Source organism: Equus quagga, chromosome 9 (genome assembly GCF_021613505.1).
Source record: "Equus quagga isolate Etosha38 chromosome 9, UCLA_HA_Equagga_1.0, whole genome shotgun sequence".
NCBI lineage: Eukaryota > Metazoa > Chordata > Mammalia > Perissodactyla > Equidae > Equus > Equus quagga.
The window spans coordinates 32432136-32444934 of NC_060275.1; the positions used below are offsets into that span (position 1 = coordinate 32432136).

At 36.8% G+C, this 12799-nt stretch overlaps 1 protein-coding gene across 5 annotated transcripts in view; it reads right to left on the reverse strand.

Annotated features, from left to right (window-relative positions):
* Window positions 1-12799, reverse strand: part of PIK3C3 (phosphatidylinositol 3-kinase catalytic subunit type 3) — a 159471-nt gene that overhangs the window by 57326 nt on the left and 89346 nt on the right. For all 5 annotated transcript variants that reach the window (XR_006890113.1, XM_046671611.1, XM_046671614.1 and 2 more), the window contains 3 exons: window positions 11111-11178; window positions 4605-4710; window positions 2928-3044 (listed from right to left, as the gene is read on the reverse strand). Coding sequence is in view for 4 of the 5 variants with exons in the window: in XM_046671611.1 (XP_046527567.1) it covers window positions 2928-3044; window positions 4605-4710; window positions 11111-11178 (291 nt within the window). In the remaining variant the exon portion in view is untranslated. The remainder of the gene's footprint in view (window positions 1-2927; window positions 3045-4604; window positions 4711-11110; window positions 11179-12799) is intronic.

The window sequence follows — 12799 nt, forward strand, 5'->3', positions numbered from 1 at the left end:
CTTGCTCATTGTTTCACTCAAAGTCCTCATAATGCCTTACAAGGATATACTCCATCGGTTGCCTTATCACCTCTGTTCCCATCTCCTACCACTCTCCCCCATCCTCCCTCTTCTCCCAATACATTGGACTTCTTCCTAATTCTCAAACACGTCACACATGCTCCCACACCAGGGCCTCTGTACTTGCTGTTCCGCTAGCTGGAATAGTCTCCTCTAGATAGTCACATGACTTGCTCCCTCATCTGCTTCAGGTCTTTGTCCAACTGTCAACTTCTCAGTGAGGCTTTCCCTGACCATTGTATTGAGAAGTGAAACACTACCTTACTACTCAAACCCAGTCCTTCCCACTCTCTATTTCAAAAGGATGTGACCACCAGGTGACCAGAGAACTGGACCTGGGCAATAGGAGGCACCTGATCCCTACCCCTGTACTTGGAATGCACACTTTCCCCCCAATTCCCACAGTGGGAGCTGGTTTCAAAGAAGCAGCCTTGAGAGAGCACTGTATCGTTGACACCATTTGGACAGCATACATGACTGTACCTAGTTATGACCTCTATATAAACTTTTAAGAGTTGGTGGACAGTTGCGGAGATCTGCTCATCTTGTGGCCACCCAAGACAAGCCTCCTAAGTATATCGCTTGCTTACTAAAACTGCCACCTACCCATCTGGAGTGGCCTGCCTTGTTCTTCAGTCTCTCTTTGCCCTCCACATATGGGGGCCAGTTTGTGAACCAACACCCCTTTCCTGCTTTATTTTTCTCCATAGCGTAGAACACTATATCTAGCATGCCATATATTTTACTTATTTATTTTGTTTACTTTCTCCTCCAACAGGAAGGTAAGATCCAAAAGGGCAGGAATTTTTATATTCACTGTTGTATGTCCAGAATCTAGAAAACAGTTTGTCACACAGTAGGCATGCAATACATTTTTAAAGAACAAATAAATGAGTAACGTCACCTAAAGAATCACAAAATGAAAAGCAACTATTTAATATGCAAAATGAAAGCTAATTTAATTTTTAAAAAATTTCGATGAAAAACATTTTTATTAGAACTCAAATATCTCAACTCAGAGATCTCTTCTAACAGAATTTCTCCTAAACTAGAGGTTGATGTGAGAAAGAAGATAGCAACAATAGCATCATTTGTTTTAACCATTTGACACATAACTCACTGGTGACCTTGCCATCTGTCTAACACTATGCACTTACCAATGTCTCTCCCAACTTCCTTATGAGAGATGGAAAAGTGCAACACAGGATTTTAAATTATTAGCAGTAGCCATTTCATTATTACTAGTAGTAACAAAATAATAACAGAAGAGACCCATCTTGGCATTTCTCCTTGGTGCTGGGGCTTGTTTCTAGTAAATCTGTGTAAATAAAATTGTCTTTTACCATATCATAAAAAATTGTCTAAAAAGATTTTTAGCCAATTTTGAGACTGTATTTGGGATTGTCTGACTTAAAATATAGGCTCTGCAGCAAAAATAAAATTTATTTTGGTGGGGCTCTAAGTGATGTTTCAATAGGCAGTCATCCTCCAGAATAGCTAAAAACTGAGGTGTAGCCAGAAGCTTATATGTGTGGTGAACAGACGAGCATGTCACACAAACAGAAATTGTGCTCTAAATATATACCCTACTGACCCCATGGGTGAGTGGCTAAGTTTGCACACTCCATTTTGGCAGCCCAGGGTTTTGCTGGTTTGGATCCTGGGCATGGACCCAGCACTACTCATCAAGCCATGCTGAAGCCACATCCCACATAGCAGAACTAGAAGGACCTACAACTAGAATGTACAAGTGTGTACTGGGGGACTTTGGGGAGAAGGAGAAGGGGGAAAAAATACATATATATGCCCCAAACTGACCATCACAGGAACCCACACTCCCTCGGCTGGTGGGCATTTGGGATCTCACCTTCTCACACAGGCGCCTCTGGGGAGAGAGGCTCCAGGAGGAACAGCAGTAGGGATTTAGTTATTTAACCATAGTTTGTGATTCTTCTCAACAACAAAGAAAACACCAACTCAATAAAAGTGTGTTTCTCTTCATCCTGTTTTCTCCTCCCTAACCTTGTGAACATCATTCCTGCACATATCTTTAGACCTGATCCCCTGCCTTTGGACTCCTGACTATTTTTCACCATCTCTGCTCTCCACTTTCCTCTCATAAGTTTGCAGAGCAACAGTCTGATGAATGGGTTGTGTTGTTTTACAAAGGTCACTAAGAAAGATCTGCCTATGACGGGTAAGGGGAAGATATCAAGTGAATCCTTCATATCATTTCAGCTATTAATCAGGAAAAAGGACATGAAGAACGGATAGGTACCCATCTGAGGCCTGTGAGTAGAGGCCTCACTGTTGAGAGAAAGGTCAGTGTACCAGCCATGAGAACAGATACAAAGCCAGTGCTGTTCCTAAACTAGTTCTGCAACCTCGGACAAGTCACTCTGGACCCTCAATTTGTCAGAAGAATTCTAGTCCAAATGATCGCTAGAGGTCCTTTCCATGTCAAATAGATTATATTCTAGGATGCTAAGATTCTAAAATAAGAGTCACAATAAAGCATCATAGATAAAAATATGGACCCAGAATGCCTGGGTACAATTCCCAAACCCAACACTTAGTAGCTGAGGACACTGGACAAATTCCTTAACCTCTCTACCCCTGCTCTTCCTTACAATTGGGATAATAACAGTACCTAACTTATAGGGTGTTGTGAGGGCTAAATCACTATATGTAAACTCATAAAATAGGATCTCATACATAATAAGTACTTTTAAGTGTTCCTATTACTATAGTTACATGATAAGAATTTCATAAAATATATCAGCCCAAAGAGACAGTACCAAAACTCAGTATCTTATGACACTGAGGCATTATGAGTCATAAACAGAAAGCAAGGCCCAGAAGTTTACCTTTTTCTTACGATTTCCGCTTTCCCGCTGTACTGCCTTCATTAGATGCACCAGCCGATCTACAAACGTCTGCTGGGCAGCCAGCAAAGAACGCATAACTCTGACAGACTTATCACCCTGAAGGGATTCAAAGGAACGGGAGATGAGTTCTATGTAGCATAATGATCAGGGTTTCTTCAATAGCATGTGTGATCTTTACTTATTCTCTAATAGCTGCAAACCTCAATATAAAGTGAAATTGAAAAAGATTAATTATCTTGATTTAGAGATAATGAGAAACCTATCTTAGTTAAACCCCACCAACTCTTCCACAGATGAAAATTATCTGAGCCTTCAGCGAATACTACAGTCTATTAAAAGTAGCACTTCTTTTCACATACAACCATGTAACAAGATAGAATTCACTCATCCAAAATGCATTCACTCACTGATTTAGTTACTATCTGGAAGCCGATGATGTCTTCATAAATGTGCTGGGCATGTGGCAGAAACAATATTATCTTCAAGAAACTAAAAATCTACTAAAAAAAGGAAACTACTCAAATAGCAACATAATACATGCTTGCTTAGTAAAATATACGTCATAAAAACTAAATGCCTCTTATAAAGTCTTATGAAGCGATTCCCTGTTCATAAAACACTGGAAAATACATCTTATCATTTAATCTTCCCAATTATGCAAAGGGCAGCTGGGCAAATATTATCATGCTCATTTCGAAGATGAGGAAATTTAAGCTCAGAGAAACTGAAATTTCTTCACAGGATGGCAAAGGCTGTCAGTGATAGACCTGAGATGAGACCAGAGGACCAACTGCTTATTTGCCAACTGGTTTGATGTAGAGAAGCTCTGAACTCTGTGAACTAAGTTTAGTCTCAAAGAGTTCAGTACGATGTGATTTAAATTTTTAAGAACATGGAATAGGAAATAGATAAAAGATGCTATGAAGTAAAACACTTCTTTAGCAAATCACAAATTAACGTTGTGAGTTTTCTTTTCATTGCCCGTGCGCCCTCTGCTGGCTGAACTGCGACACTGCTTTAAGAATCACAAGAATACCTGGGGAGAAATGGCTTTACAAATCTCTAGAAACTGTTTAAGAAGCAAAAATATAAGTTACATAGGAAGTATCTGCAATATGACCATTATCCAGAATATTACCATTGCCAGATTTCTGGAAATGTACCTAGTCTTGATAAGAAAAACAGAAAACAGAGAGTGAAATGAAAAAGGAAAGCTTTGGGTATTTTTGTTGCATGTATAGGTTTATTTCATTAAATCAGGGGTCAACAAACTTTCTGTAAAGGGCCCACAATAAGTACTTTAGGCCTTGTTGGCCATAAAGTTTCCATTCCAACTATTCAACTCCTATTACAAACTCATAAAATATGGATCTCATACATAATAAGTACTTTTACAATACTGTGTATAAGTGCCTATTACAGGGCAAAAAAGGCCATAAACAATATAAAAACAAATGAGGATGAATATGTTTCAATAAAATTTTACTTATGAAAACTGAAATTTGAATTTCACATATCACAAAATATTATTCTTCTTTTGATTTTTTTCAACCATTTAAAAATAGAAAAACCATTCTTAGCTCACAGACATACCAAAACAGGCGACAGACCAGATTTGGCCCAGCCACTGTGCTTGCTAACCCCACTACCAGTTACCTTCAGCAATGCTTGGCTGAATCGTCTCATTACATTCAAGTACATCTCATGGGTCTTTGGATCTCTCTGCTGAGTATCCTGATCTTCACATTCCACTATCACATACCTAAAATATATGTTAAGTCATGTGAATTGAAATAAAATTCAGATTCATTTTGTAAATGTACTTTTCCATTAAAGCAGATTAATTCACATTTGCGAAAATAACTGGGAGTAACGAAACACATTTTATCATCACTCTTTTAAAGTGGAAAATTAAGGAACAACATATACAACCATCTATGAAAGGTAAATTGATAATAGTAATGCCTTAATTTGTACAAGATCCTAGATTTTCTAAAAATTGTCACATCAAAACAAGCATTTTCTCCTAATACTTTACAAGGTACACTGAGCATTAACATCTTCAGAAATCATCTATACTCATGTCCCTACTAAGTAACTCAAGAACAAGAATATTTTCATAATCTATGTAATATAATACTTTTGATATTACATAAGGATTTTCCATTCTGTAAACTACTCTGAAGCTACTTCTCTTATTAACATACTTCTGAACAAGGAATAAAATTTTTAATTGATTTTTCCTTTCCCATCCAATTTCCCCATTTCTTAAATATCCACATATAATCTTCAATTTTTCTACCATAAAATTGCGGTTTTAGGGAGTTAAAGAAAGTTAAATATTTTCTTAAACCTAAACCACTTACACAATTACAAAATTATAAACAATGATCTAGATTAGATCTTAAAGATCATCTAACCCAGTGTCTCTAACTGTTCTGATGGGAACAAGCCACAGAAAAGAACAAATTTTATATCACAACTTGGTACACATAACCACATGTACACATAAATGCTTAAAACTGAAAAAAAAGTTTCAGATAGCAATACTCAATGAACAATATGTTTATATTTGCTATTCTGTTCTATTTCATTACTGTTTAAATAAGAAATACTAGATTGTGAACTGTTAAATTGATTTCAATGGATCATGATGTGTAGTTTAAAAAACACAGATCTACACCAATCTGCTTGTTTTATCAAAAGCAAAACTTAGAGAGATCGTGTCTTGCCCATGGTGGCACAATTAGTTGACAGTAGAGCTGAGATCAGAACCCAGGATTTTGGCCTCCTAGGCCAGAATTCTTTCTGTTCTACTAAGCTTCCTCTCACTGTCTTATCTTTAAAAACTACATGAAACTTCAACCTCCTTAACTCATAATGTTCCACAAATCTCAAGTCACAGCACTTGTTATTTGCCTTTACGCTATTTCTGAGAAAGAGTATATTCAGCCATCAAGAAGGTAAACTCCGTGAGAGCAGAGAGCTTCCCTGTCTTGTTCACACTATACCCTCAGCACTTACATGCCTAGCTCGTAATACTCAATGTATTACTGTTGAATGAATGACTCCAATCTCCTGAATTTAATGACTACTCAATGTTGATAATTCTCAAATATGAACGTACTTCCCTTTTTTCACACTTAAGGTCTAATTTTGCATTTCCTTATGTGGCCTGCTTTCACACTTATCCACCCTAATTTTCAAGCACCAGACCCCCCTTTCAAGATACTGTTTGTCATTTTGTCATTTTTAACTGAACATGTGTAAAACTGAACATACGAAATGACTTATTTTTCTATCTCCATTGAAAGTACTATCGATATTCCAGGTATTTGGGCTGGAAATTCTCAAGTAGCAGGGTTCACAAACTCAAGTTTTCTCAAAAGTCAGGTAGGAAACATCAATGTTAGAATCACTTGACTACAAGAAAAAAGAGCTGAGGCTGTAGCCAAACCAGAGAACACAAGGCCTACCCAAAACTGTCATTGGCCCTTTGTGTTTAATTTGTAGTCCCTGCATTTAGAGTCAAATTCAGCTCACACTCCCTCCCTCAAACACCTGTACTCAATTAGTCCCCACAGCCTGTTGACTTTTTCCTGAAAAATGCATCTTATGATGGTTCTGCACTACTAGCCAGCTCTATCTGGAATCAACCAGCAGACACCTCTTACCTGGCTTTCCAACTATTAAAAAAGAAACTCCTCATTGGTCAATGCAATCATCCTGAATTTTTCTTCTTTAAACTACTGTCATTGTCTCCCATCTATATTAACAAAAACATCAGTGGTTCCCTCTTTTCTACTATTTTAAAACACTTTCTACGGCCCCAACTTCTGGTTCAAACATCCACTAACCCTAATTTATGCATTCAAACTCCAGTCAGGTCACCCCCCAAAGCAACCCTCACATGCACCCATTTTGCTTTTGCTCATGTTGCAGTTGCCACCCAGAAACATGTTCCCATCGCCATCTTTCCATATTCCAATCAGCCTTCAAGTACACATGACATACCATCTCTTCCAGGAAGTCTTCACAGACCCTAACAATTTCTTCCTTCTTTGACTTTCTAGAATAGGCATGGCCTCTCACACAACTTGTGCTGATAATGTTATCTTGCTTGTCACTGTTTCACATGTTAAACTCCTAGCTCCCGACATAGGTTATAAAGAAACTGATGCCAGATGCCATATCTCAAAAATTTTCAGTAGCCCCTGACACACCCAATATAGTCTTATACACAGAAATATTTTAAAGGTTGATAAAAGTAAGAGCTCTCCTCTCCTGACTTCCCAGTGCAACGCTTTGCCATAATAATAACAGGTGTTCTAGAAGTTCCCAGAGTTGAATAAGCTAGAATTTTCTGTAAAGTGGTATGAGGAACTGAACCATGACACTATATCGACCATATCATGTTCACAAGAAGAGTTCTAAACTAAAAATTCACGAAGGTATTCTTGAATCTTGAATCAAGAAAGCTTTCTAGAGCCATCGGACACATATGACTATTTAAAATTAAATTAATTAAAATTAAATTAAAAAATTCAGTTTCTCAGTCACACTACCCACATTTCAAGCACTCAGTAGCCATATGTGCAGCATTGTAGATTATTTCCATCATTGCAGAAAGTTTCATTGAATAGCTCTGTTCTAGATGAATAAGCTAAGAAGAGTTACAATAAACTCATATTTCCTATTCATGGCATTCCAGGATATTTGGTCATTTCAGAACACCACCTAAGAATGTCAGACAGACAGTGATTCTAAACTAGAAAACCGGCAATACAGTCCTATTCAAATCTAATCCATATCCTTCTAACCTTTAAAGTCCTTGACAGTCTCCATCACTTTAGTATATCCATTGTCTTTTCCCTGTGCTTACAGAGCAAACTCATTTCCAAATGAGCAATACAGAACACAGATAACCACAATATATAGGCTCCATTGCTATCTTCAGGTCTCCTTGACCAAGTGAACACAATGGCCCAGTTATTGCCTGTGATTGAGGGTATATGTTGATGCTCATGATAAAGGTCAAGTATCAAACACCTCTCAAAATCACTCAAGCCAAAGTTCTGCTGCAAAGAGAAAGTCCATCTAAAACAAAGATGGCAGCATCATCTTCAACGTGAAGAACAAATTTAGATCAAGACTAGAAGACCTAGGTTTGAATCATTCTGAACTCTCTGTTCACAGCAATAAGCTGGGTTATACACAGCACTCTAAGGTACTCCCTTGAAACTTGCCATCTTCAAGTAGAAATGCAGACAAAACTGTCCAGGCACCTATTGTAAGATGACGTCAGTGGGCTACCTGCTTCCTGGCCATTTCATTTTGTGGGTAAATAACCTTTATTACCTTGAAAGGTCTTAAAAGTTATAGAAAAACATGTCAAAGCATCCAAAGTTTACTTTCAATTTCAACATACTGGAATAGCTATAAAAATAAAAAACTGGAACGATTTATAGATCCTGATGCCAAACACTTTACAGATTGAGACTATAACTCCCCTCTGAGGCTTAAAAGGTTGACACTATTCATTTTAAAAGGATTGTCTGCACAACTATAGGCCCCTAAGGATTCAGCTATAGCAGGAATCCCGTTTACATTACTGGAAAGGGAACAAATGAAAAAGGAAAATCAAAATGTTCAAAAGGAAACAGCACAATTAAAATTTATATTGTAATACATTTGTTATAAAAGAGTAAGCTTAACAGTGAAATGCATTTAAATTGTTACACTTGATTAATATTTTTATACTATTCTGTGCATGTTCAAAGGAAGAGAATGATCATTTTAAACCAACTATTTGAAATTATTACCCATATTTTCATCCTACAATCACAAAAGCAGTGTGTACCAAAGTCAGAAGTCCACATCAATAGCTTTTTGCCCCAGGAGTATTTCTGAATATGTAATATGTAGACTGTAAATATAGGAAAAACACTTACTCCTCAGAGAATGAAAAGACATAGTACAAGCTACTGCTTCAATGAATCACAGAAATAGTGGAAAAACACAAATCAAATCTAAATTTGATGGAATGCTTATAAGACTGGGAGCTGGGGGTGCACTTCGTTTCTTATCTACGGAGAAAACAAAGTGCTCTTTCTGAACAAAAACTATTGCCTTGTGGGAAACTGCTCATCTAACAGTTCATCTACTGTTCGGCTGCTTTCAGAATGGTTTAAAAACTCTTCCTCCTTGAAATAGGAGATCAAAGATTCTATCATAACTAATTTCAGATTTTACAATGAAATCTGGTATGGTCAAAAAAATACATAATTTTAAAATACCACATAATCAGTATATTGCACACACAGCTCTTATAATACTGACTACTCTAGACTACAAATTGTCAGCAAGAAAACTTTTCATGAATATTGCAATGAAATAAAAATACCTATAAAGGAATTCTTAGTAAATGATTTAAAAATGTGTAAAATCTTAATTTTAAAATACCTAAGAAGCTTATAAGTACTTACTTAAAAACTCAGTAACATGCTCCATACATTTTTTTCATTTCCTTTTAAATATTTACCTAGATTTTCATCAAGAAATATTTTTCCCTAACACCAGTCAATAGACATGCACTTAAGAATTCATATTGGAATATGTAGAACATTAGGAAGCAAGAGGTTTCATTAAAAGGCAATAGCCATTTGGCAATATGAGAAGTTCCAAGTAAACTTTTGAAAGCAAAAATGGTGATTAACAACTACCCAAAAGATTTTGTGGGTATATTTTCAAGGACACACTGAAATTTAATGTGAGGGAAATGTAGTTTTATGAGTATTATATTAAACTGCTAAAGTAAAAGTAAGGAACTATTTCTCTTTCCACTACTAAGGGCAACAGAAAAAACAAATCACAGGTTTCAAAGAGAAGAAAAAGCAACATTTAGTTAAGATTGTTGATAGCAGTTTTCCTTAGAGAACGATAAAGACTAAAACTAAACAATTATTTACTATGTAAGTAATGAACACCCGTGTTTGTTAAAAGTTCCTCCGAGTTCGTTACCTATTTCTGGGCTACAGGGGCAGTGTCCAGAATAATGCTGTGTTTGGAGAGCGGGAGAATGAAGGTAAGGCTTGATCTGACCTGCAGCACAGTTTCTCTAAACTCAGTCTGAACAAGATAATATTTTGTTTAATTTCTTCATGGAAAGCAAAATGCCTCATTATTCTTCAAAAATACTGAACTTTCAGAATGGACATCTATTAATTTGTACTGTTTAAGTAAACACAGTAAATTGAGTAAGACCAGAGATCATTTCCAGAGTTGAAAAATATCAAGTATATCAAGAAGTTTAAAGTGTTCTCTCAAACCAAATGTACAGAAGACTTCCAGGAGGGCTGACCCAGCTGGCTCTGTCCTTTGTCTGCTCTGTAAACTGGTTAAGGCTCTCTTGTCTAGTGTTTAATCCTATTGCTTTCTTTTATTGAACCAAAATATTTCTCATTATGGCTTAAGCTACTCATCCATTATGCTTTAGAATTCTGTGACAGATAAAGGGAGCCATGCTTCATATTAACTGCATCTCAGGAAGTCAGCCTCTCTGTGCTTTAGTTTATCTCTTTCCTGCAACTCACTCAGGAAATCTGTTCTCATGTAAAATAGAGATACTTATACTTGCCCTGTTTAAGGGACAAATGAGATAAGGTCCCGGGAAGTCCTCTGTAAATAGCAAAGTGCTAGATAAATGATCTAATCTTAGTTCTGGTTCTACCTGGTCAGTTACATCATGCCTCTACCTTAGTTTCCTCATCTATGAGATAAGTAACTTCAAATTCCAACTTTCTATTTTTACATGATTCAAATGTTTTGGTAAATACTGTGAAAATACACATTCTTAAAGGACTGTGACTGTATCATATTTACACTACTTAATAGGGTGAAAGCAAACAGATATCAAACTGAAAAAACCCATGACCTTACCCCGTTTTTATCTTAGATCCTGGAAGTTATTGACAGAGAAACACTGGTGCAAACAAGCATTGCCATGAGAACAGTTGTAAAGGGATACAGCTGGATATAAACACTGCACTGAGGCTTTTGATGATTGATCATACCTTATTTTAAACTGCCTTCGTGTTTACATATGGGAAAAAAATAGTCCTAAAGAGTGACAAGAAAATAAACAAGAAAATTATTTCACATACCAGTATAAATAATTAGCCAGTGTTGAGTTTTTGCAGGCTCTTGATATCAAGAAGGTACAGAGATCTTGCTGAAAGAATTAAAAGACATGTATATATATTATATTACCATCTGCTATTAACAAGGAGGAAATAAGATAATCTACATTTGCCTATCAGTTTGCATCTATGTATCTTATGTCACAGATCAGATTTTCACGCATCCATCTATCCCTCCATCTCACTATCCAATATTCATTCTAAACCAGGCAACATATGAGAGGCTAAGGACACCATGGTTCCCAGATTTTCTTGTCCTACTGTAAGCTTAACATTTAGTGGAGGAGAAAGACATTAAAGAAACAGTCATAGGGGCCGGCCCAGTGACGTAGTGTTAAGTTCACATGCTCTGCTGGCGTGGCCCAGGGTTCCTGGGTTTGGATCCCAGGTGCAGACCTATGTGCTGCTCATCAAGCCATGTTGTGGCAGCATCCCACAAACAAAATAGAGGAATGCTGGCATAGATGTTAGCTCAGGGCCAGTCTTCCTTACCAAAAAAAAAAGAAACAATAATAGAAATAATTTAGGTTGGGAAGTCAGACAAGGCAGCAATGAGGACATGAAATTTAGGCAAGACCAAAATGACAGTAGGTATAAAGGCCCTGAACTTGACTGTTGAAGCAATTTTAAAAAGGCTCAATGTAGCTAAAATATAATGGACACTAAAGTAAGGGAGGCTGAACAGATAGGCAAAGATCAAATTGTGCAAGACCTTTAAGGTCACACTATTGAGTACAGATTTTATTTTCAAAGCAACAGATATTCAACCAAAGATCTTAAGCAGGAGAGTGAGATGATCTGATTTATATTGTATGAAAATGACTCTCGTTGCTCTGAAAAGTACTGACCTGAGATCAGTTAAGATGCTATTATAGTAGTCTAGAAGAGCGAACAGTGAGAGTAGAGATGGAGAGAAGTAGACAGATTCTAAAACTACTTTGGAAGTATTAATAGGACTTGCTGGTGAAGAGGAAGTAGGAAGGAAAAAAAAATTGACAGTAACTCCAAAATTTATGAATTTAACAAATGGGTTGATTTGTTACATTACAGATGGAACTTCCAAGTGAGGGACAGGCTAGTGTGGGGAGAGTTGTATTCTGAAATATTAAGTTTGAAATGCCTGTCAGATATACAATGGAGATTAAGTACGTATTTGGATATATGAATCTAAAACTCAGATGAGAGAAATGTGCTAGAAATATAAATTTGAGTTTATCGGTACAGCCTGGGGCAAGAGTATAAATTGAGAACAGAAGAGGACCCTGAGGAACATTAAGATGTCAAGCAGCAGAGAAAGTGCTGACAAAGGAAACTGAGAAGGAACAGCCAGAGAGGAGAAGAGAAAACAAAGGAGGTACAGGATCATCTAAAACACAAGAGTTAGTTTTCCAAGAAGGGAGTCATTTACTTTGCTGAGATGAACTGAAACGTATGTGCAACCACACATTAAAGTCATTTACTTCTTTAGCAAAGTATGTTTTAATATAATGATGGGAAGCAAAGTCAGGATGATGTGGATTAAAGACTGGAAAGAAAAGAAAGAGGGGTCAGTATGTGCAAACAACTCCTTTGAGAAGCTTGATCACGAAGGGAAATAAGAAAATAAGGCGCTGTTTCAAGGGACGTGGTATTAAGGGCGAGTTTTTGTTTCGT